This window comes from Tyto alba, unplaced genomic scaffold (genome assembly GCF_018691265.1).
Source record: "Tyto alba isolate M040663 unplaced genomic scaffold, T.alba_DEE_v4.0 Super-Scaffold_33, whole genome shotgun sequence".
Lineage (NCBI taxonomy): Eukaryota > Metazoa > Chordata > Aves > Strigiformes > Tytonidae > Tyto > Tyto alba.
In genome coordinates, this window is record NW_024881308.1 from 12,496,487 (window position 1) to 12,522,567 (window position 26,081).

Sequence of the window (26,081 nt, forward strand, 5' to 3'; positions counted from 1 at the left end):
ATATGCAGATCAGGAAGAGCAGCTCTAGGTCTTGTGTCCTGGCCTACACTTCTACACTTACAAATATTTGACAAAACTGTTGCAGAGGTCAGTGTCAGTAAGAATTTTAAGTTTTCTGATACTTTGTCTCAATGTATTTTGCAGCAAGCATGTTATGAAGCTTTCTGGAAGATTTGCTTTGTGGGATTGTTTGGGGTTTTTTGTTGTTAAATTTCTGTAGCATAGAAAGTTACTGAATTTTCAGTACTGGGTTTTGAAGCATACTGAAAATGATGCCTGTAAATTATATGCAACGTTTTAGTTTTGGTATGTAAAAATGATTAATGTTGTTTCAAAATAGTTATTCATAGGAACATGTTCTGCTTATGCTGAACATTGTAGGTAAAAATGTTGTTATTAAAAACATGTTATAATTGCAAATGTAACTATTTTGCCTTTAAGCTTTTTTTAATTGAAAATGGGAGGGAACTGTGTCACTGGAGTTGCAAACCATTGGGAATTTGGGATGCTCCGTGCTGCCTCCTTGTTTTGTCTTCACTTAATTGGACAGTCTTAATTTTTTGTAATCGCATCCTATGCGATCATATGTTTACTTTCCTTATGTTTATCACTGAAGAACTTCATAGCATTCTGTTACCTCAGTATCTTTTTGACACCACTGGAAACTAAAGGGGGTAGAAAAAAGTAAAAAAAGACTGAGTTTAGTAAGGCATTTCTGCTTATTTTGCACAATTGTAGGGAGTCAGAAAAAACACTTTGAAATAATGTAGGCAACATATTGTCTGGCTTTTTTCCTTACAATTTTATTCATGCTTTGTAAACATAAAAAGAATTGTCCAAAAGGGGGAGGGAGGGAAAAGGAAAAGTAGACAGAAGTGATAGTCTTAGAGGATGTCCATAAGTAATATTTCATATGCACACAGTATGTAATTAAAAAAAAAAAAAAAAGGCCTACTAGGTATATTGCCCTTGGAAGTGGAAGATCAACCCAATTCAGTCCCAGAATAAACTTTAAAAATTGACTTCTCTCTGAGATTAACTGGAATCAGCTCTATTTTGTTAAATAAAACTAACAGATTCTATTCTGATAATTTTGGACAGTATGAAAACAGTAATTTTTCTTCACTTAATTTTATTTTTAATACTGTTGTTTGTGCATAGATTTACTACTGAATGCAGAAGGTAAAATGATACATAGTTACATAGAGAAAGCAAAAATATTCTACAGATATTTTATTCCTTAACAAAAATAGTATGTATCCATCCTGTACAACATTGCAGGTGGAAAAGAAAGTTTATCATCTGTGAGAAGGGCAAATATCTGAATCTTAGGTTTGAATATGGATATTTTCAATAAATAATGGACAAGAATCCCAAAAGAACTGTGTGAGAAACTATGGAAAACGCTAATGTTAATTTCTTTATAAATCTTAGAAAAAGGGGAACAGTTCCATTACTTAAAGTGAGAGATTGACCAGATGCTTGGCCTCAAATATGGGCATTTTAAATTATTATTATTGTTTTTTTGCAAGAAGGTTATATAGGAAGAACGTCATTAATGGTCAGCTTAGCTTCATATATAGTGAGATCTTGTTGAGTTAACCTGTGCCTTTTTGGAAAGGTTATAGATTTGATTGACAAAATAAACTGTTTTGGTATTTGATGTAATACCAAATTATATTTCAATTTTAAAAACTGATTTGTGTGAAATTAACAGTGCATATATTGCAGGAATGTGAAAGCTGGCATACTGATAGACCTCTCAGTGCAGTGGTTAATAGAGGCAATGAGTGGGTCCACTTCTTGGAAAGTCTCCAGGGACCTAGTGGTTACATATATAAAATCATTCCTTAGATTACTGGCCTGATTCGATCTGAAACCCCTCTCTGCAAACTGGCCATGTAGTTCATACTGGGAAGGTCAGGTTATTCTTTTAGGGTGATCTGAATAATGTGTTTAAAAGTTGTACTTCAGAAATTTGTTTTAATACAGCTGAATGCGAGACAGTCTCACGGGTGTCAGAATGTAGATTGTATCTGTAAAATTGGAAAAGGACTTGGAAGTCAATTACCTAATTACCTTAGTATGCTTTTTTGTGGCAAAAAGACAAATGCAGGCTTGGATGCCTCGAAAAAGGGAAAGTGAAACATAAGTAATAAAGTGGACTTCTAACACTAGTAAGTGTGTTATCAAAGTAGTATATCCCATGCTGGTCTCCACTTCATGAAGGATGTGAAATTACTGGGAAGAATTTGAAAGAAAGGCCACAAGAGTTGTACAAGATTCAGAAGCAGGGTATCCAAATGTGATTTTCTTGCGTAGTGCTATGCAAGAAAGATACCTAAAAAGGAAGGCTAGCATGAGATTCACTTTCTTAACATTAGAGATGCTTTAATTGAAATAATTTGTTGGGGATGAGGAGGCCTCATCTGAGCTTTCTCAGGGAAGGACGGGTTTATTTTTAAACCATATTTCAATACAGCTTCTGGAGATAAAGCTTTCCTGATGCAAGTGTGCATGCTCGTGGTGGCTATTCAGCCAGCTTCATGTGCTGCAAATTTCCCACTTCCTTTGGAGCTATGGGCTTTTATTTTTATTTTTATTGCCCTGAACTTTATGATATATGCAATTCTGTGTTGGTATTTTAAGCCTTGAAACCTTGGAGCCCTGTGTTTGCAGGCATCAGAGAGGTAGGGAAGTGTGGGGGTTGACTTTTTTTTTTTTTTTTTTTTTTCCCTTTAGGTAGTGTGCTAGTTGTGTTTTGTCACTGTTTTCATATCCTTTCAAAGCATCAAAGATTGGGCAGGGACTGAGGTGATGTTAGAAGATCCTCTTATGTGCTAGACTGGTTGGTTTCTTACTTACATGACCCAGATGAAGTTAGTTGAAGAGCTTGAGATAAGAAACTTTCACTAGAAACTGTTAGGCATGTTTCCATCTTCTGCTGCTAAGTCTTTTTTGACCTCCTTGAATTATTAAGGCAGACTTCTTGTAATCAGTTCTCTGCCATTGCAGGAGTCTTGAGGGCTCAATTGCATCTTGTTTCAAGTTATGACCTTCAGGAAAAATTGTTTCATTTGAAATTTCAACTTGATACTAAAGTATATAGAGATGCACAGTGGCATTATGGTAGACTGAAAGGCAGGCTGAAGAATTCAACTATCCTCTCTGGTCTAAAATTCTTCAAAATACTTACTAAATGTCTGTGTTACCTGAATTTTCCTTGCTGCATCAAACTACTAACCCATGTAAAAGCCCTGATTCTGAAGTCTCTTCTTGTACAGGCAGTCACATATGTGCCTGAGGAGGTGGCTTAATAGATTTAGTGAGACTCTATGGTAATGGATGTTTGTATTTTGAAAGAATTAGCAAAATTTCACCTTAGTGTGGATAATTCAAATTGGTATAGTTTGAGTGCATTAGTATCTCTTAATGAAACCAAATATAGTTCTCTTCAATTCCGTTCATTCTGGACCTTACCTCTTTTTCTGATACGTCTCACTAGTTGCTTGGCAACCTCATCGGTAGTTCTGTACATCAGCAGCATTTAAAAAAAAAAAAAAAAAGTGAGTAGTTGTTGCTGAAAATGAATGAGAAGAGTTACGAGAAGGAAATGGGGAGTGGCAAGTTTGGAGCTGATGTTCTGAAAAAGCTAATAATAATTATCACTTAAGTAGTGCTTTTTATTTTCCAAACACTAATCAAGCGTTCGATCATAAGATTATTAAATAAAGACTACGTTTTTTCCATTCAGTGAGTGAGGCACAATTATGTTTATGCTTCATAGAGCAGAGGGCAGGAGTTGGTTTAGTATATGTATTTCTTTCTCTGACCTGTATTGACTTCTGTGTTTCTAGTTGGACTGCAGATTAACTGGAAGGTTTTGGAAGATTTTTGTTTGTCTGATTGCTGATGCATAGCTGTCACTGTCTATTCATTTCATGTTGACGCACCTGCAGTGTGTTGAGTTTCATTAAAATATTTATCACCTGGATGGCCTTACAAACTAGAAGTATGATAGATTGTGTGTAGGTCCTGTATTACTTGATAATGCTGTAATGCTTATAAAGCAATAAATAGAGGTTATTTCACACAGGAGACGGATTATGAAAATATGATCTGAGCAGCAAACAAAAGTACCATAGCAAACAATACTGTAATGAAAATGAAATCTTACTTGGGAAAATGATTCTGATTTAGATTGTTAAGTTTCTATGATTGCTTCTGTTCAAAAAGAAACGTGTAGACTGACTAAAGCAACATTGTTGAAGACACAAATAAATTGGAAAGTTTCTGTATTGATTGCATTAATTTGAGTTCATTTTAATTTAGGAGACCATTGCCAATGACTACCTGTATGAAAAGGTAATTTTAAATTCTGTGACTAACTCCTAAAAACCAGTAAGCAATTCTAACACATTTTTGTTAAAGCAGGTTCTGACAGCGTGAATGCTTCCTTTCCCTCAGTGGCAGTCTGTCTGGAATTAATGAGTTGTGTGCCATTAAGCTACCCCACAAGTTTTGGTTTGGAGCACTGTTGCTCCCAGTCACAATATAATGCTTTCCTTCCCACTCATTTTTTTCTGAAGGTGGTGGTCTTAGAAACACTTATTCTGGGTGTGAGTTGTAAAAATGTACTACAGATGTCCTACAAGGATATACTACAAATGTGTCAGAAATTGGGATGTGTCAAGTCCATGGTTCGATTTATACACAAAGTAGGCTGTGTTCTGAATTATACATTCAGTGTACATGGAAGACACATACATGTCAAACATGCTTCAGACATAATGAGGCTTTTATATGCAGGGTGTTTGTGCTAAGTCTACGTTTACACACTGGATGTTCACGTAGGTATTTTTGTCAAGAGGCTTCCATTTGGCCATCGTTCAGGATAAAATGAACAAGAAGAAACAGTATAATATAGGAGGCATTTTATGTGTAATGCAGATAAACACAAAAAATGAACACTTGGTGTGCAAATTCACAGTTATCATTGCAAGGCGACTTCCTCCTGTCCTGCTTCCGCAGGAGTGTAAGATGTTTTAAAGGTAGTATGATACTTTAAGCTGTTAGAGAACGTGTATATTTTAGATTACAGTGTGTATGTTCATTGTCTGCATCACAAACCCAAAAGAGTGCATGCCTGAGAAGAGCTGGTTTTTTGCAGTATGTGTGAGAGGAGTGGTACATTATTCACCAACTGCAGTTGCAGTCAGCTGGTAGTAAGTTGCTTGTTGCTTTTAATGTGAGGACTGAAAACAATACTAGATAATTCTAGGTTTAAGGATAAATTGAATTAATGAAGGCATACAAAAGAACTACACTTGGAAATGGTTAAAACATAATGAAAACACATTGCAGTGTAATGTAGTATTTTTACCACATTCAACATCCAAGTTTATTTGTGTTGGACTAAAATTTCTTTTGACATACTGCAGTTAATAGAGGTAATTTAGAGATAGAAAAGTAAGTACTCTGTGTGTATGTGTCTGTGTATGATGTGTATACAAAATCTGTTTGTAGTGGTGGTATTTTTATCCTCATCTTCTAAGAGAAAAAGACCAGTCCTAGTTCATGCTTTTTTCATAATGCATAAAATGCGTGTATTTTGGCATCTGTCTCTTGCCTCTAGGCTTATAGGTAGGTTTGTCCGTGCAAGATGTGTGTAATTACTGTATATATGTATATGATATGTTAGCTGCTGCACCAGTATTGCCATGTAAACTTCGTTGCCCTGTTTTATATATATATGTATTCTCTGTATGCCTAGTTTTAAAAGGGTAAATATTATAAACTGGTTGCTCAAGAGCAGTATGCTATAAAAGAAGTAATAAGCACATTAGTAAAAGTGTTGGAGGTAGTAATAAAACTGCACTATAATCCTTCTACCAATTTATTGAACTCTTAACTATTGTTATCTGTGACAACTGCTACATACTGTATGTTAACCCTTTGTATAGTAGTTGTATATGGAATGGTATTCAGTATGGCTACAGTGCCTTAAACTTCTGGTTTTCAAGCAAATGTGTCATCTAATTTGATAGTATTCACAGTTTGCTTGTTGCTTTTCTCTTTTTGTCTAGCTTTTGTTTCAACAAAAAAGGACATTCGGTTACTTTGTAGAGAACATCTTCGTGACAAGAATAAATGTCCTTTTTGCAAAATGAAAGTAAATACATACTTCAGATTTTTTTTCAGTATCTTCAGAAATACTTGAAAAGTATTTCAAGAGGTGAATTGATATCTCTACTTTGTGGATTAGATTTTTAAAGAAGCTTCATTTGAAGGTATTATGAAAGTGATTACAGGTGAATTGTATCTAAATGTTGCTGGACTTCTGAATTCTCTGTTAACTCTGTTGAGGAAATCTAATGAATTAAGATTTGGTAGAAGGCAACTTGCAGGACCCCTTGCAGTTGGAGCATGGCTTGGCAGATGCACTGCATCATCTGCCATCATGTACTTCCATCACTGCTGGCAGAGTGGGTTAAATCCCAAAAAACTGCCTTTTTCAGGGCATCCATGTGTGGAAGATGTTGGTTGGGTGTGAGCACAGTCAGAAGCATGGGTCCAGGCCCGCCTCTCGTCTTCAGGGTGTCTAAGGTGGTGCAGGAGCAGCCACGAAAGGCCTGCAGGTACCTGCCAGCAGCATGCCTTTCGGGCCTCCCTCAGCTCACCGTGTGTAGGGTTCGTTATGTGTGCGGGTGCCTGCTGAAGCAGGCGTTATGCAGCTGTAACATGGGGCTCCTGTGTGATGCTGGGTGTCGAGGGCTGTTTTTGATTCCTAGAGCAATTTGCACGTGCTTAATGTTCACTAAAAGCTGGGTTGTGTAAGATCTGGAGTGGCTGTAAATATTTCGGAAAGTTGTGTAGCGGATGCGTGATAAGTGAGGTGAAATGATGAAGGGTTAAATACAAGGAGTCCCTCTTGGTCTGAGGTTTAAATTTTCTAAATTCAGTTTTCCAGAAGGTGATTGTTTATATTTAAAAAATGTCCTAATATGTCCTCAAACTGTTGAAGTTGGAAACTGAGACTGCAGCTTTTTTAGTTCAGTTGTCTGTTGCTTTGGCACAGAGGTGAAGTTTGTATATGCTCTTGTAGCCAGCGTCCCTTAATTCTGAGAAGATCTTTAAAATGGCAAGCAATTACGTTTGAAGTTTGGATCTCATGATGTCAATACAGATATGTAGTAAAATATTCCAGGGTGTGGTGATACTTAATCATTAATGATTGAGACTTGGGGCATTTCCTGAATATTAATGCTGGATATGAATGTTGATTGCCCAAGGTAAAATTATTACACAGTTACTCTATGTCTCTTTTTTTTATCAGTTGCTAATGCAGAAATGATAAATGCATAGTTAGATCAGACAAATATTTGAAGTATTCTCTGAGGCACAATGATCAAGACAGAACGCTTTTGCTACCTTTGTACCTTGCAGATTGCATAATTATCTTGTAGTATGAAAATGGTTATTTTAATTTATTTTCCCTGTACTGACTTAGTCTGAGTTGTGTAACTACATATTAAGTTGTCCACTGGTACTTTTTCCCTCAGAATCAGTTGGTAAAATTCAGCATTGTCTTAGGCTTCTGGTTTTGAATGATGAAGCTGATAGAGAATTTGCTCTAATTATGTAACTGCCGCTAAGAGTAAACTGATATGATGCCACACCTTTGATGTACTTTAATACTTAATCTACCCCTTAGGAAAGTTGAGGATTGACTAGCTAATGTCAGTACAGTGCTTTATAAAAAACCTACTCATAAAAATGTTTATGACTAGGTTTACATGATTTATGTTTTTAGAGAAATGTAGCTTTTCTCTGCCAACACCAACTATTAATAACCTATTAAAATACATGACTTAAACATTACATAAATGTATTTGGAACAGGCAGAATACACAGTTAGTTATGTTGTGTTCTAAACTCATGAACAACTCCTGAACTCCTGAAAAGTCTTGCTTAATTCCCTCATGAAAGTATGTGAGGAGATGCCAGTGAGTATCATTATGCTGTAGGTAGATTTGTGTTGTTATCTGATTTCCAGGTAGAAGATTCATAGGGCATTTTTGCATATCATTTGCATGTGTTGAAAATATGCTCTTCTAGCTTGTGGGAATAAACTCGGTTTCTCTTTCTCTTAAACTTTTAATGGAGAAAGAGATTTCATAATTCTGTATGTTAAACGTTTTGGAGGAAAGCCTTGTCTGTTTTGCTGGATCTTAGTGATTACTAGAGTGGGATACATTCTTCCCTTTCTTCTCCCAGTAGTTGGGAATGTTATCTGAAAGGAACACAGCCTGCCAGGGCCAGGAGTGCAGCAGGAGTCACAGCACCCATCCTCATGCCTCTGTGTGGGACCCATGGCAGGCTGCTGGCAGGGCAGCTCCTACTCATCCAGCCTTCGCTCTGATGCACGGCTTTCCCAGTCCAGCCCCAGATCTCCTTAAGCTGTGTTTCCCCGCTGCATTTCAGCAACTTTCTAAGTGTACTTTCCCCCAGGTACAAACTAGCCTGTTCTTATAACGGAAGAAGGGAGGGACAAAAAAGTTTAAGAACTGCAGTTTCAGAAAGTTGGCAAACAGCTGAGAACTGCAGCTGCAGATGACTGAGTAAAAGAGCTGTACTGGTGAGCTGTGCTGAGTAAACGAGCTGTACTGGTGAGCTGTGTTGTGCTGCTGCAGCAGCCAAGTTACAGCCGTACTCTTGACAAGGCTGGTGACATTCAGTAAATTGCTATTGGACCACTCTGAATGGTCAGATATATAAAAGTACAAGCCAAAGACAAATGGCTTGGCTCTCTATTGAGGCAGGCTGTTCTAATTTTTTTTAAAATTAATATTACTATTTTTAAGGAAGGAGAGAGCAGACATGCTTTATTTCAATCTCTTCTTCTTTCTCTCTTCTTCTCCTTTTTCACACCACCTTGTGTTTTACCCCTTGACTGAGAAGCAGCTTCTCTTATTTAAATGAAGAAATGTTTCATGTAGTTTGTTTTATATAGCTGATAATATATTTTAGAACTTTACAGATACTGATGATTCGCCAAGTTATTTTTTAATTTTTTTAATCAAATTTGTGGTACTAAGCACACATTTCCTGTAACATAGCGGCATCTTGGTCTGCTGAAATTTTAGGAGGAGGATTTCTAAGAATCCATGCCACACTGGATTAGACCAGTGGTTTGTGTAGTCCAGTATCCTGTGTCTGAAATGGCACACATGGAGGATTAGGAAAAAAGTGTAAGAGAAAGGCGCTCTTCAGGTCTTTTGCCAGGTTCTGCCACTGGTACTTTAGGAACTCCAAGGAGTGAGATTCATAGCAAGTTTTGAAGTTGTTACATTCATCATGTTTTTCTGTTTCTTTTAGATTATTCAAGTATTAGTATTTTTAAAAGTCCTCTTTTTCCTTTGAAGTTTCTTGTTCTCCTTTTTTCATTTTGTTGTCCATTAATAGAATGCAAATCTTGCAGATTAGTTGTCCTGTGTGGTTTATACCTCTGCATTAGCTGGGACACAACTGAGGTCTGTTACGATTCAGACAGAACCAAGGTATCTCCAGCTTCTTGGTGCTTTGGATATGTTTTTTTGTTGCAGCTAGTGTAGCAGCTGGTTGGATCAATAATTGTGCCCAAGCAATACTGTTCAAGTAATTTGCAGTGTTATAATTTACAACAATCTACACATTCTCTTGAGATTACTTTCTTCAGCTCTGTGTAAGTTTCTCATTTAAACAATATTATTAATATTTAAAGGACCATATGTTGTGGAGATAATTGGACAATTATAGCAGAATGCTGTATATTCTAATTGATGTACTAAGTATCTCACGTAACTTTTGGCCTAACATTCTCATTTATTATATACTGTCAGTATGAACTGTATCTTCTACTTTTCTGTTACCATTTAGAAATGTCAGGTCAGGGCCAGGACATGATAATTATGCCATTGTCATAGTTTGACTTAAATTACAGCAGTATAACTTCCCTTTTATCAGGGGAAATGATAATGAATGTGCTTATTCAGGTATAATTAATTTCCAGTTTTAAGCTCAGTAAAAGGTCATTCTTCTTACTGTTTGAGTCCAGATACATGTAGATGTTGAGTAAAGTGAAAGTTTCTTCACTGCATCGTTTGTGACTTCCAGACTTCCCAATAAGAGCTGTTTGGAATTTTTCCAGTTAATTTGTGTTGCATTAGAAAAGGCACTAATTTGGATCTGGAATATTTGTCCAAAACATCAGTGAACCTTCCAGGTTCTAAATTCCTGGTTAAATGAACCTTTCTGTTACTAAAGGTGGGGTTCTCTGGAAGTCCAGGATCATGGTAGATTGTGGCTTTTGGGCAATGTTCTTCACTTCCAGAAACAGCACTTCCTAAACATACTAGAAAAAAAAAAAAAAAAAAAAAAAGAAAAAAAAAAAAAGAAGAGTTTGTTTGTTTTTTTTTTTTTTTATAGCTGAAATGTTTGTGTTTGTAATATTGATATTTTAAAAGGGAAAGACTTTCATTTTGGTGGCATTTGTTTTCAGCAACCTATTTGTTAACTTGAGCAGTTGTTCAAGTCTTCTCTTTTATAACTCGTATGTTCAGGCTTAGGTTTGCACAAACAGGAACTAAGTAGGCAATGAATCTAGTTATAGATGCTCTGTATCTACTTTGTGCTCAGTTTGAATATAAATAACTCCACAAGGAGTGAAGACTCAGCCTCTTGGTGTTTGGAAAGTAATATGCATAAGAGGAAACTCATGTGGAAAAACTACTCTGCCAGCTTAAAAAAAAATTGCTTAGAAAGTACTGTCTTGTAAGATTCAACTGCCTGGCAGAGAAGCAGATTTTGTAAGGCACACGAGACAAGAAGCTGAGAAGAGAGTTGGTTTTTTTTTTTTTTTTTTTTTTAATCTACCAATCTGTTTAGGGCTAATTTAGGAGTTCAGGAGATGGTCCTAACTGTATGCCTAAAAACCATAGTTGCAAACTATATTCACTTAAGCTTTTGTAACTAAAAATAGCTTGCTGTGACACAGTTAAGAAATTGTAAAATTGAATTGTGAAAGTATTGTTCTCTTACTATGCAATTTAAGCGAATGGGCGTAATGGGAAATACAATATTTAGGTAAGGGAAATGTGTATTGTGCTTTCAGATTCATTTCTACAGCTCCTCTGTACTGAAGGAAGATTATTTTTTTTCTTCATATTTTGTTAAATGTTTGTTTACTAAAACATTTCATCAGTTAATTTGTAGTACAGTTTTACATAGATTGACTTAATCTGGAGCAAAATTATTTCAGAAGTAGCAGTACAAAAACTTGTGAACTTTTGTTTCTTTCAATAAATTGACTCCAGCTTTTCTGTAAATAGATCCCTAGATGGCTAGAAATAAAACCCAATTTTTTGGGGTCTTTCGGTTGGTACTGTCTTCTAAAGTCAGACAGGCAAGAGGAACAGGTAGGTGGAACCTGCTGCCTGAAACAATACTCCTGACACTGGCTGAAGAATTTCAGTAATGGGTTTAATGTGATGATGAATATATCTGTGCTTGGAAGGAAGCAACAGTATTTTTGTTGTTGTTTCCTGGTAATACTTGATGTTTATTTCCAAATATTTTTCTTACATCATCTTCGCTTCTGGTAGTGCAGAACATTTAATAACTGGAAAAAAAAATTCATATAATATTAAATAGAGTTGTAGAAATCAGTGTGATACTTGAAAGGCAGCTATTGCCTGACAAATGTTGAACTTTGGGGTGTACCTCTTGCTAATCTGCTTTCAGAAAAACCTTTGTGTTACTGTCAGGAGTTATTTACGTATTTTATTTTTATTCAGTTTTCAACATTACCTTCCAGTCTAGATAGAAAATAGAATATAATCTTGCAAACACCGGGTAGAATACCAGTTTTTGTTTGGCTTTTAAAATTGATTATATGTTAGGGAGGTGGTTTCTCATGGGTTGAGTCGTCTTCCTATCAGCAAAGCATTTCTCATCCTGAGACTCAGCTACGGTGTGAGGGTCTCTGTGCTGCCAGCACTGTGTGGCTCCTCTCATATCTCCTCCCAGGTGGGAGGAGAGAAGGAGTATGGAGTAACAATTAAAACCATTTTAAGTGTTGCTTTAACCTATTTAAGTACACTGTTTATACAGGTGGTTGAAAACAGATGTGGTTACAGTGTTAACATGGGAGTAGTATGCTCTGCCATGTTTTTTTCTAGACCTCTTCTGCCGAAAGTGACAGTTCTGCTTGAGTTTGCTGTCCTCTTCTGTTTTGATTGCAATTACATGCACAAATAAGTATTGCGTTTCCCGCCCCCCCCCCCCCCCCCCCCCCCGCCCTTAAAGCATGGACATGGGAAATGGTTTATAAAGCCACTGACATAAATTCTGCAGAAATAAAAAGTCCAGACCATCAGAGTTAAATAGTCCTAAAAGATCAGAGGTTGGGCTTGTAACCAGTGTGGTGTAGCCTCTGAGTCTGGTTCAGTTTTGATGTCAGCTTGCTTTTGGAGAATTTCTTTATGCACAAATTTGATTCATTTCATTTTTGCTTTATGCTTATTCTTTCCAGTGCTGGCTTTGAAATTCAGCATGATTGATATCTTTTACATGGAAACTTGATTATAAACAATTTCTGTGTTAGTTCTCGGGCTGTTAAGAGAGTAACTTTGCTTGTATAAGTGTGTCAAGGTATCTGTGTGTAAATACATTGGAACGTTACTGAGCATATGAGGAAAGTGTGCTAACAGCTACAATTTTAATTTAATTTTGATGACTTTAAAGTTTAATTTGGCTATACTTAGCGACTGCCTTTCCTAAGATCATAATTTAAGTGATTTTTCACTTCTGTTACTTTGTGAGGGACTAGAACAGAGAAAACTTTTTGCAGAACGTGAAACTGATTGCCCAGAAACACTGGCAATTGCACAAGTAAGGTGAAATGGAAACTTGTCCTCCTGTCATTTTACAGTTTCAGGAGACGTAGGTGTTGTTTGTAACAATAGAAGATTTTAAAATATATGAAATCAGATTTTTAAACTTACATCCTTTTGTATCAAGAGAGTCTGTGCTTCCTTGACTTCTTTGCTTAAGACTAATAATCACAAAAGTTTCCCATGAGCTGTGTAGGAGACATGAATACTTTGATTCTTCGCTTAACAGATATAAACTATACCTTTTTCTCTTATGTTGAGGGCAGCCTTAACTTGATATGAATGATCCTTTGCACTGAGCCAATGTTACTTAGGATTGGAACATGCTAATGTAGAGGGCAAAGTTTTCTGTTCCCCTTGAGGAAAGCATTACTCTGGTGGGGTTACAGGAGGTGTTAGAACAGCTTGGGTGTTGCAGTTACTGCAGAGCTGAATGTCACTCAGTGAAGTGGGGAGACGTTTCATAAGAAAAAGCAGGTGGTGGTTTGGAGCAACAAGCTTTTTGCTGCTGATTTTTTTTTTTTAGAATGATGCTAAGATTTGCAGAGGACTTTTCCTGCTGGATTCTCTGTTGTGAGTCTTGTTTAGTCCCCAGTCCCTGCAGCAGTATTGTGTTCTCGTAGCTGGTCTGAGCGCTTCCCAGCTATGGTAAGCAATGCAGTCCACGTCTTGTGCAACTTCGTGTTTTGGCACAGTCTCGTCTCAGTAAAAATGTAGTAGTAACATTAGTGATATGGGAGTTGCAATATAAATAGCAACACAGTCAGGTTACTTGGAACTCTGTATGCAGGAGTTTTGATTTTGTGTTAGAACTGCTCTTTTAATGGAAATAACTAATACTAAATTTTGCTTGTTTTAATTCTTGTCTCATGTCATGATGTAATTGCTTCTTACTACATAGAAATGAACAAGAAGTTGTGTGGCTGTGGCATTAACCAACCTGTCCTTCATAAATGTGAGGTTGGGTGTTACTCTGTAAAGCTTCATGTGAGCTGTAAGAAGAAACCTCAGTGTTTAGGGGTAGCGGGGCAAGGTGTTTTGTTTCTAGTCAATGTTGGTAGGCTTGCTGTATTGAGGATTACCTGCTCACTGACACTTGTGCTAGATATGAGTGAATATCATTTAACAGTGATTGGGACTTTGGGAAAAAACATTTTTAAATCATCCTGAATAAAGAAGAAACTACTTTGAATTCCAATTTGGAACTGAATCAAACTATGTCTGTGTTTGAATCTAGAATAACAGAGCCCTGATTAACTAGCATGTTTCTGGAAGCTGTGAGGGCACAGTGAAGTTCATGAGATGAAGTACATTTCTTCTCTTAAAAATGAGAAAATGTGGTAAAAGCATTGGACATACTAACCTGAAATAAAGATGACCTTAGTTATGAGTTGCGTGTGATGCTGAGGTATTTGATCGGAAAATAGTAATGCTGTGTAGTTTTTTTGGAGGTGTGGGGTGTTTTCGTTTTGGTTTCCTTTTTGGTTTCTAATATATAGGAACTTAATACAATGCTTTGATCACCTGAATGTTTTTTGCAGAAAAGCTTTTGGAGACATAGTCACTTGGCCTCCATTCCCTTATCTAGAAGGATAATAAGCTTGTGCTCTCACACAGTACTGCTGTGATAGATGTACACAAGTGAAGTAGAAGTACTGAAAGACAAACTCACTTGTTATCCAGAAATAATAATAAACTGTATTGTGATAGCTTAAAAAGCTTTTTAAGTTAGAAATTTTCAGAAATATTATTAAAACTGTTAACAGTAGTAGCACTACAAAGTGTGTTGATGTACCACACTAGGCACGCAGTTTTAATAAGCTGAGAATTCTGGCAAAAACTAGAGACTCTACAGTGACACAGATTCAAAGCATTCTCATTTTGAATTGTATTTAAGGGCATTTTAGAGTCCCCTAGTAGTGTACATCATTTTCTATAAATTCCATTTAATAAGTAGTAGTGTATGATTCCCTTGCTGAAGATATCTCAGAAAACATAATCCACACAAAAGCTATTTATTTTTGTGTTCTGTTTGACAGCAATTAAAAAAATAACCAAAAACCAAAACCAAAACAAAAAAAATCAAGAAAGGAAAAAAAAAAAAAATAGCAAACTCCAAACGTAAACGCACATTTGTTCTCAAACATACCTGTTGACAAATCAAGAGCTGTGTTAATTCTAGGTTTTATTAGGAACAGTCAGAGCAAAAAATATGCTGTACCAAATTTTGAGTGGTAGCAATCAGGGTGGGAATAAATTTTAGTTTAAAGGTCTGAGACAACACTGGAATCAAGACAGACCTACAAGTGGTGGGCTTGCATGGCATTTGTTTCCCCTGCTCTTGAAGTTTTGAGTCTTCCTAACAGACTGCAAAAAAAAGTAGAACAGGTTACCTAGCTGCTTTGTTTTTATCCCATGTGGTATGCTTATGTGATATGATGGGGAAGGAAAGACAAATAATAATCAGCTTCGGTTTTATTCCACTTTAAAGTGAGGGAAAAGTTTGGAATTTCTGACATGTTTGACAGAAGAGATTTGTTTCCCAGTTAGCAATACGTTTCCCATCAGTGTTTGTTACTGCTTGGGATTTGGTAGCAAGCAGACAGAAACTGTAACATTACCTTTGGTATGGGGGGAGAGTCAGTCCCTGGGTACGGGGATTATTTAATTTACTTTTAATTCTTCTCCATTGTTTGTTTCAAAGCAGGTATTACTTGATATTATATTAGAAGCTGTTAAAATTCACTGTACATTTGGGACAGTATGGCTATATAACAGAAATTTTTCTGGAGCTTTTCTGACTTACGAGTGTAGAGATAAAACTAGATGACTCTTGTGTGTTACTGTTTAGTGAGACTGATTTGATCTCCTGGAAGACATCTGCAAAAGATTTCTTAAATTGTTCCATTCTCTTCCTTTTTTAGAAAACTGTTCTCTAAAACTTGGTAACAACTTCTGGAGACATATTTAGATAAAACAAGAACCAAAATTTTCTTGTGAGTGGTTTAGAGATCAAGGCAGTCACCTCTGATTTGCAGAGGCTGTCTTAGCTAGAAATTTGCAGGTGGTTGTTGGTTTTTGTTTTGTTTTGTTTTTTTTTGTAACTTCCTTAACATTGACTTTATAATATATATTAAAGAAGTAATATTTTTACTTTAAACCATCTGATTTTTCCACGCGCTATATATATACAAAAGAGGCATGTGTACAGCTTTGAATATCCAAAATAATTGATGTTACAGACGAATTACTAAACTATTAAGCCAGCTACAGTTGAAACTGTATTACACTGGTGTCTGTACAGGCAAGCTTACATTTGAAAGGCTGTAGTACTAATGTTTTCAAATGGCACCTAGTAACATCCTATTTAAGAAGTGTAACTAGTAGCTCAGTTTTTGGTCTTTTCTGCTTAAGACTGCTTAACTGTGATCCCCTGTTTTGAAGCAAAGTGTGATGGGCAAAGGTGACATACGGCTTTAACACAGAGCTGTCAGAGAAAAGGAAAGGCAAACTAAAGATACGTGGACATCTTGCACATGAGAACTTCATGGTATTTTATCTTCAAAGACTGCAGAATAACTTGAATCTTGGTGTTTACATAAGCAGACTTGTGCTCAATTTATGGTAAATTTTGTTTCCAAAGCTTTTATAACTTAATTGTTCAGTGGAAGAATGCCATTTTTTTCTTCATATAACATAGGCTATGAAGCATTCTTAAAGGTTCTGCGCATTCTGGCCCCCATCCATCACAGTACTTAAACCATGAGTAGCCCTATTAAAGTTGATAGAATTACTCATGTGCTTAAAATTAAACATGTGCTTAAGTGCTTTGATGGATTAGAGCCAAAGTTGTCAGCACCTTGCTTTGTTATGTGCTGTGTTACACCTGCCCTTCTGTGCACTAGCCTGAATCTTTAAGGGACAGATTTTCTTGTTCCAATATTTAGTTACTCTTATGTTCTAAAAATGCAGCTTACATGCAGTGTCATAGTAAATTCATACACTGTTTGGAAGTATATATAAATATACAACTGTAACTCTTGAAATCTAACAGTACTTGACAAATTTCACGAGATTTTTTTGCTGGGGATTTCAGTGGGAATGTTGTGCTAATTGTTTACATGGAAACATGACATCTGTAACTTTTTTCATAAAACCAGCTTTCTATTGAGATCTGGATTTTAATAAAGTATGTAATGGAAATCACCATATAGATATGACCACACGCTGTTAAGAATGACTGTGAACTTGAACTTCCCAAAGCTAAGATCAGTAGGGGCTGTTATAATTTCTGCTGATAATGCTGAGTTTGTAAGCATTTAGTCAATTCTTTAAGGCTGATAACTAAAGTTGCACATACCTGACAGCTCTTTAACCTTGGAGATAACTGTGGAAATCTTCCCTTAATCAGACTTTGTCAGTGGTAAAAATTCCAGATTTACAGCTGTAAAGAAAATAGTTGGTTTGGTGAAGGCAGTCTAACTACTGTAAGAAATGTGTGGTGAACAAAATATTTAGAATTAATATCTCATTGAAATCTAAGGTCAGCTTTCAGCGACAGCTGCATATTTTAATAAACACTTCCAGTGTTCCTTTCCAAATTATCTGCCCTGTTTTTTGGGTGCTGAAAGTCTACACTCGCTGCCATAACTGCTTTCCTCTTCAGACTGTCATTCTGAATTTATAGGCTACCAGTACTAAATCCCACAGCATTTAGAAAATGTAAAGGTTTGGGTCATTGAGAATTTAATTGAATTTTTAAAAAGTAGCAGGGGAAAAATGGTGAAATGTGTTAAATAATTGCTTTTTATGTGAGTGAAGCAAAAGCAAAATTTTCAGGAAAATGCAGTTATGTTGCAGGTCATTTCACAGTGAAGGGGAAGCTTTCTTTGCTCCATTCCTTGATTAATATTTGGAATAGAATTTTAAATTGACAATAATTGAGTGAATATTTCATGGTGGAATGTGAATTTTGAATTTTCTGTCCTAACTCATAAACTTTTTAAAAAAATTTGGTAGCAAATAGCTCTTTGCAGGTTCCTCTTTTTAACTGTTACTGATCAGACAGCTCAGTGATACTTTGTGTTTGCCCTGATCAGATGTATCTGTAAGAATTTCTGTGATCAGATTTCACTTAAATTTGAATCTTTATGGACACATGTGCATTTGAACGTTGTAATAATTTCCCCAGATGTTATGTTAGCAAACCTTGGTTGCACAAAAATGTTTTTGAACCACTAAAGTGTATATCTCAAATAAGCAAAAAAGTAGCTATTTCAGCTGTTTGATTAGTGAAATTGGAAAGCTCTGTTACCACATTGGAAGCTCTTTGCATATTTTAGTGGCCTTTAGTTGTATTAAATGAAGAGATTGGAAAGGTGGAGTGAGAATAAGAGTAGGTAATTCAGACAAAAGTCACAGTGCTTGTAGAAACATGATCTGTAGAATTGACTTTGTTTCTGGTAGGACACCACATTGTATGAATTTCTGTTGTGCTGTTGTCCTTCTGACATCCGTGTTTTACCTGCTGATATGCAGGGTTTTGGATTAAAAACCTTGGCTTTTTTCACTATTAGATGCAAGCACCTTCTAGATTGCTTGTCTACAATATCACATGCCAGAAGTATTGCAGATGATAATGGAGATGATAATCACTAAAAGAAGTCAAGAGATTTTCAGGACTAACCATCTTCACCTGTCTCATTACTGTCTTCCCTACAACATTACATCCTGCTTAGGCTGGTCTGTGTGTATACTTATTTGGCATCCAGTGTTCCAGCCATTTTTATTTTAGGCGTCTTTCCATTTAATACTGGCACTTAGCCAGCTCTGTACTTTTTTAGTTTTAACTAGCAGTGAGGTCATTAGCCATTATAGGAGCTATTCTTCTCATTCTTGTACACGAAGCCCTGAAGAGCTCTGGGATGTGATTGCCCTCTTTGGAAAGCTTTATACCCAATCCTGGTTGAAGAAATTACTAGAATACAGACATTTACAAAACAGTGTCAGAGCAAATGAAACTCACAGGATGCTCATCAGATCTGTGTTTGAAAGTTTAGACAAAAGTGCTTTGAAAGTGCCTGAAAACTAAGGCGAGAACAAGACCCCTGGGAGCCTGTATTTTAAAGCAAAATCTCTGCAGTACCAAGAATGAAGTGATGAACAACGCAGCAAACACCCCAGCTTTAACAGAAGGTGCTGTTGATCCATGTATACTAAAGTTTCTGGTCAGTATGTACTCAAATGACAGAATTTTTTCTGGACATGAAGAGATCAATAGACCCAGTCAGGTAACTTGGCAGACCCTAGTAGATTGGATCTGCTGTGAAAGATGGCTGTACAAGCAGACAACTTGAAACAGGGGAGAGTATGCCCTGAGAGGTGTTGTGTGCTGTATTTCAGTGCTATTGTACAGTTGGATGTAAATGTTTCAAAAAACTGATGGCCAATGTGCATGTTTCCTTTTTTTTCCTGTGTTAATAATGGCCATATTCACAGTGCTTAAAAAAATAAATGGTCTTTGTGCTTCCTGACAGCAGTTTGAAATGGTTATCTCAAAATAGTGAATTGTACAAGGCAAGATGATTCAGCAAGTTTGACTTGAATCCTCCTATTCCTGCTGGTTCTGAGGCGTCCTTCTGTACCAGAAGAAAATCACAAAGCATACTCTGAATACTCTAGCCTTGTTAATTATTGTATCGAGTATCTAGAGAGAATACTAAACTTCTGAGGACACCTTTTATTGTAATATACTTAATTACCTGTACTTAGAGCAAGAAAACAAAACTGATGTATTATCCTCTGTGTGCATGACTGAAGAACTAGAGACCAAGTTTGCAATTTACAAAGGTGTTTAATTACAGAGTATGAATTAAAAGACCTTTGTCAACCTCACACATTATACAACTCTTTGTGAACACTTCTATTTTCATTTGTTATCTAAACTATTGCTTGTTAATTAGCTGAAGTAAATGGAGCAGCATAAGCAGAATTATGCTTCTTAATATTGGGTCTGTGATGGTCCCTTTGTGCCACTTACAGGTATAAAGGGACCATAAACCTGTTAAACTGGTTTTACGTAGGAATTTGCAAAGCTGAAGGGGAGCCCCAGGGTGGCTTGGAGCCAGGATAGCATCTCTGTGCCACATCCAGCTGGACAGATGGTATAAGCAGGGTGCTGTGAGCCTGGGCTGTTCTGCCTGCCAGAGCAGCTCTCAGGACAGAGCCCTTGGGTGCATCCAACCACCCTCCCAGCTCCTTTAGCTTCATCAGGAGCCAAACCTGTCCACAACCAGTCTTTGCATCAGGTAGCCATGGAGGCAGAATAAGGTTACCCTTTAGCCTTTACACCTGGGATATCACAGTAAGCACAGGTAAAATAAACCTAAGGGTTTAGTTAATTAGGTTTATATTTAGGGATGCCTCTTTTAGTTTTATAGTGATTTCATTATGGTACTGTTCCCTAAGATAAGAAACAAATAGCTCCTCTAGCCCCTAACACTCCAGTGTAAATAATGGTCAAAAATAACATCATCTCTGCTTTCACAGAGCTGTGATGTATTTTTTTTTTTAATCAATGCTTCAGTAATTTGTATTTCTTGCCTTTTAATTTAGAGAATAATTCTGTCATGCTCTAAGTAGAAGGTATCTCTTTGCCCTTATAATTCTTATCATATGTTTATCTGTTTATGGCCACATAGTAAGATGTGCATGTAACCCATGGAGGTAAATACTGTAATGTGTTAAAAAAGCAATGATAAAGCAGTTTATAGTGCTTTTTCCAATATTTAAAAGGGAACTTGTGGAAGCCCTGTATGTGTTGTTTATTCTATGTATTGTATCACATGTGTGTGTGAAAGTGATTATGCTTCAGGGGATAATTGACCTAAGTTCTCCCAAATCGTTTAGGTCACAATTAGATCTGTGCAGCATAATTAATTTTTAACTGTGTCTTTAAATCAAAGTATATAATGACAAAGTTATTCAACTTGTTAGGTTTTTCTTTTTCTAAAAGGTATTATTTACAGAGAAAGTGAATAATCTATCCTTCTAGCTATTCTTTTTCTATTATTATTATTTCTTCTCACAGCAAGTAATCTTTGGTAGTTGGATGGTACAATTTGTTGTTACCCAGAATCTTGGAGCAATAAAACTAAGAATCTTGAGAGTGAAGTAGATGTTAGGGGGGAAAGGTGGTGTAAGAGGAAGAGCATAGTATTAGGGCAGGAAAACTAAGTTTCTGCATCCAGCAGCGGCAAGGGTCTGTTGCTTTCAGTGAGATGCTTGATGTACATGGTCAGTGTTACCAGCGTGGCACTGACTATGTAGGAGTGCTTTAGATTACATTTTGGCAGCTAGTGATGCCTTTGGGTAACTTTATTTCATCTTACAAGGTGACAGTTATCAAGAACAATGTATTAATGTGGTTAGAAAATCTCTTTCAATTCTGCAGCAAGTGAGGACCCAACTAAATTGTATTTCCTGTCGGAAGCTGTAGAGTTACTGCTGTGCAGCTGAGGCATGGTGGCTCCTATCCCATGGTACCACGTGTGCTCGTCCTTTTTGTTCTTGAACAGTATAAAATAGAAAATCTCTTTGGAGTTGACAGAATTACTGAGGTATGTCTGTAGTGTGATATAAGTGAAGAGTTCAATTTGCAAAACATATTCAGTGGTTTTCACTATTGCACTTTAGCAGTTTTGTCTGTAAAATTGGTACTTTGTCATAGGTCTAAGATGAATTATTTTGGCTTTGCTCTGAATACTCTAGGCACCTATTTTCCCCAGTTTTCAAGTGCCTCTAACTTGGCCTCTGCCCTGTTTGCCATTCTAGCTGTTATATTTTGAGATAATTGCCATGTTGTTCTGTTAGAAATAACCCAGGCTGCTAAACCAAATTTACCTTATTGTTGAATCATGAAGTACCACAGAATTTTTGTAATGTGGATTGGTAGCAAAATCTTTATTGAATTTCCTTGCTTGTGGTCTTGTGTCTGAAGATCTTGACTGCACTGCTCTGTTTTTATGAGGTGGATTGGCAGGTAGTGCTGTTTGCATTTTTGTTAACTTCCATAAGGTGCAGTAAACAAATTTTAATGCAGTTTTTATGGAATGTTTATGAAATCCATGAGCATGTTTCACTGCATCAGAGACACCGTATTTAGATGAATAGCTATGTTTAAAGCCCGTGGGCCTGTGAAGTGCATGACTGCCTGTCAAAGAACTGAATTGTGTTTTAAAATGAAAATGATACATCAACTTTTAATTTGATTTCAATGTGTAATTGCAATGGGCTTTTGAATGTGAGCAGAAAGGGGACAGCCCGTGGCTACTTCGCTGTGCATTCATGTTTGTTGGTAATACCTGAAAGCAAACTGAGATGCACCTGTGTTGAAACACAGCAATGTTGTTTTCTCCTGTGGAAAGCCAGAGGCAAATTAATTGTTTTGTAAAATTTTTATTCTGGCTCTTACACTTGCAAATTGATTCACTTAACTGGCAGTGCTTTGCATGGGCAAGGGAAGCTTTTCAATAGAGTTGTTATGTCAGCAAGTTAAAGAGTCAGCAAAGTTTGACAGTGCTTCAGAAATAAAGGTAATTTATGCATTATACTGATCACTGAAGATGATAGAAACCAGGCTGTTTATAACCTTGTAAAGAAGACAAAGGCTAATGCTCCGTATTAACATTATGTGATTACATTTTAATATGCCTCATTAAAATGATCTATATATATTCTCCAGGCATGTACATTTTGCAATACAAGTTTAAAGAGCAACTTTCTGCTTTCTTATTATTTGCAACAGCATCCTGAGAACTACAAAAGACTGGGAACATAATTAATAAAGAACATTTTAGCATGGTTTTGAGGGATTATTATGTAATACAAACCCAGTCATTTTAAGTATGTGTCCTTGTGTCACATGGTGTACTCTGCCCATGCTGTTACATGCCCTTCGGGATTCTAGACAGGCTCACTTGTGGTAAAATAATGTATACACACCATTAAATTGCAAACCATTATGTGGCATTATTTACTATGTTAAGGCTGCACACAGGAAATCACATGTTAAAATACAAATTGAGACCAAAAATTACATTTTCCAAAAATTAAAACTATCATTTATATCTGCAGTATGCAGAGAATGTTCTGATATTTTGTATTCAGAATAAAAGTATTCACGTACTGGGGCATGTTCTTTTTCTAGGCCATGTTCATAGGGGGATTAATTGGAAATCATAGTTTACCCTCATTAAAAGCCTTTTACAGTTGCATATTATCTGATCAAAGTCTTTTTACTTTCATTCAAATGATGCATCGCAGAGCATTAACTCTTCACAGTTTTCTTCATGTCATGTCTAATGTTTGGTCCTGAAATAGCCCTACATTTAAAGTGTGGAGTTTTCGAGATGTGGGGAGGGTTTCCCCACTAAATTAGAAAATTGTTGTTTGTTAGAATGATAGTGCTATATTATAATGGCTATCTTTCCTTCTAAAGGAAAAAATATAAATTTTATTGTTGCTGCTTTGAACTCTTCATGTTTGAAGAAAAGTATCACTTAATTTCTGTTCATAAAACCTATCTATGTTTTGCTGGAAAAAAGTAATAATAGAGTCATTCTGATTTAAAACTAGGTAGTTCTTCGTATTGTTTTCTTTGGTCTGAACTCTGTCTGTTGAACAGAACTTTGAAACAAGGCAAACAGCTTCTTAACCTGTCAGTAGGGACCAACAAATTTAAACTTCCTTGCTTTCAGGAATTTAGATTAATGGCATAAAGTGGTCACAGGATTTATTAGTTTTTTTCTTTTTTTTAATTCTTTAATATGTTTTGTTTTGACCATTTCAGCACTGAAATTTTTAAGCTTTTCTATCTGTGAGATGTTTATACTAGGCGAGCTGAATCCTTGATCCTTTGGAATGTTCTTTTTAAACTTTAAATGTTTTTTCCAAGTTCCAAGTAATGGTTATTCATACTATCAGAAGTGAACATGAAAATTAAATTAGTTTGCTTTCTGATAACCTGTTTGGTAACATGTTCACTGCATAAGACTTAATGTAGTATGAGTAAAAATGTTGCCATTTTAATCGTAAAGCTCAGCTACAGGTGGAGGAGTTCTTTACTAAGTACTGATTAGGTTTGTTTTCAAGGAATATTTGATTTTCCTGACCTTTTATGTCATTCTAATTTCATGTTATTTGAATTAAAATGTCATCTTTTTTTTTTTTTTTTTGTAGTACCTAAAATAGACTTTATTAGTTTTCCTGAAAGCTATGTGCAACTTTGCTTTGGCCCATTTAAATATTGAAAACAGCAGGATTTGAGATTTTTCTTATAATCCTCAACTAATAGAGTTTAATGCTTTGTTTGGCCTACTCTACACAGCCTAAGCAAAAGTTTTAAACAAGATTAAAAATATGACCTTATTAACCCATGGCATCTAAAGATACAGAACAGGCCTGCAGAGAAGGAGTTGTTCATTAGCCAGGATAGCATGGTGCCATTCCCAATCTACTCGCTCTGTTCCGGAGGAAAACTCGGAGCCCAGCTTTTTTCTTTCTAGTGCCAGCACCCAGGAGTAAGAGAGTAAAAAGCAAGAATCTGTTTCTAAGTTGAATATTCAGTCTTTGTGGTTGGGGAAAATAAAGTTCAATTACTTTTGGAAATCTGAGGTGCAACCTGTCTGGGATTCTCAAAAACAATTCTGGCAGAGTGAAGGGACAGGAGGAGTGAGGCTTAGCTTTTGTTTACTGCTATTAATTAGTCCCTGAATAAAATGAGTTTCACCTTTCTTTTTTTGAAGAGAAGTTAGTTGCATGTAAACTCTTGGATGGGTCGTTGATGAACACGTTTGGTTCCAGAAGAATGATGTCTCATTGTTGTGGAAAATTTATGCTTAGTAAACATTACAAAACACAAAATGACATGATACCTTCATTGCTGTGTAATAAGATGCCTTGTTTACCGGGCATACTATAGGGCCATGGCAACAAAACCAGAAATAGGAACTATGAGTATTCTTGTTGTAAAGATGATGATGATTATCAAGCAGTTTGTTAATTGCTAGAGTTTTACATCACTCCTTATTCATTACCACTTTGCACTGCTCCTAGTAGCCTGAGGATCAGTGAAGAAGTGTAAAAGTGAAAGTTTGACCAAGATGTATAATAAAAATAATGTGGCTTATTGTGTGGTATGGAACAGTCAGGTAAATGTGCACTTAGCTGATGCTTTGAGACAGTTATCCACAAGTGTTCCAGGGGAGAGAATATAACTACAGTTGGCTTTAAAAAAAAAAAAAAAAAAAAATCAAAAAATCAGAAGACTTTCTGAACTTATGTTGTACCGATGATGTTTCAAAAGAAAGCAAAATGGCTGAATATTATTTCTTTACTCAGTCCTTTAAAATTACTGGTGTCTTGCTTAACTTTCATCGTATCAGTTGCCCTTTTGGTCTCAACAGAGCAGAATCTGAATACGTGTTCATTAAATTCAAGACCCAGCTGAAAATTGGAAGCAAAATCAAGCCAGACAAATTGCTTACACTATCATTGATAAACATTTACTGCTTTCATACCATTATTTACATTTTTTAAATAAAGGAACATTAAAAAACAGAAAGTGGCCAATGTTTTTGCAACCATATGTGCACTAACTGAAAAATATAGTATTTGTAGACCTACAGTAAGTCTTGGTTTGTGGAATGAAGAGTTTCTTAAGACCTGGGGCAATAGGAAGCATTGAAGATGGGAAGGAAGAAGGTGAAAAGACCTCAGTTTTTCCTTTTTTTTTCCTGTCTTATTTTCCTTAGTTCAGTGCTTTTGGCCTTTCTTGGCTCACTGCCTTGTTCCCATAAGTGGTGCCAAATCCCTAAAGCGAAAAACTGGTAGTCTTCAGGAATAAGATGGTCTCTCAACAATTTACATCTGGTTATTGATCATTTAATTTTCTTTCTGTATCAAGAGTTACTGACGTTCCTCACCCTGCCCCAAAGTTTTGAGAATATATGCAGCAGTCAGTGATGAGGAGCTGATGTTTAAGGATAATTGTGTTTCTGTTTGGTAGAGTTCTGCTGCTGATTCAGACATGTTCTCTACACAGCTAAGTCACCCTGAATGAGATAATGTGATGATGCTGTTTGCTTTCCA

The 26,081-nt window shown here is 36.2% G+C and overlaps 1 protein-coding gene across 2 annotated transcripts in view; it reads left to right on the forward strand.

The window, feature by feature from the left end:
• The window catches only part of GNAS (GNAS complex locus), a 161,595-nt gene that overhangs the window by 73,403 nt on the left and 62,111 nt on the right, over nt 1–26,081 (forward strand). The window contains exon 3 of one of the 2 annotated variants that reach the window (XM_042800993.1): nt 18,786–18,792. The exons of the other annotated variant lie outside the window; for it this stretch is intronic. Within the exon in view, the coding sequence (XP_042656927.1) occupies nt 18,786–18,792 (7 nt within the window). The remainder of the gene's footprint in view (nt 1–18,785; nt 18,793–26,081) is intronic. 2 annotated transcript variants of the gene reach the window in all.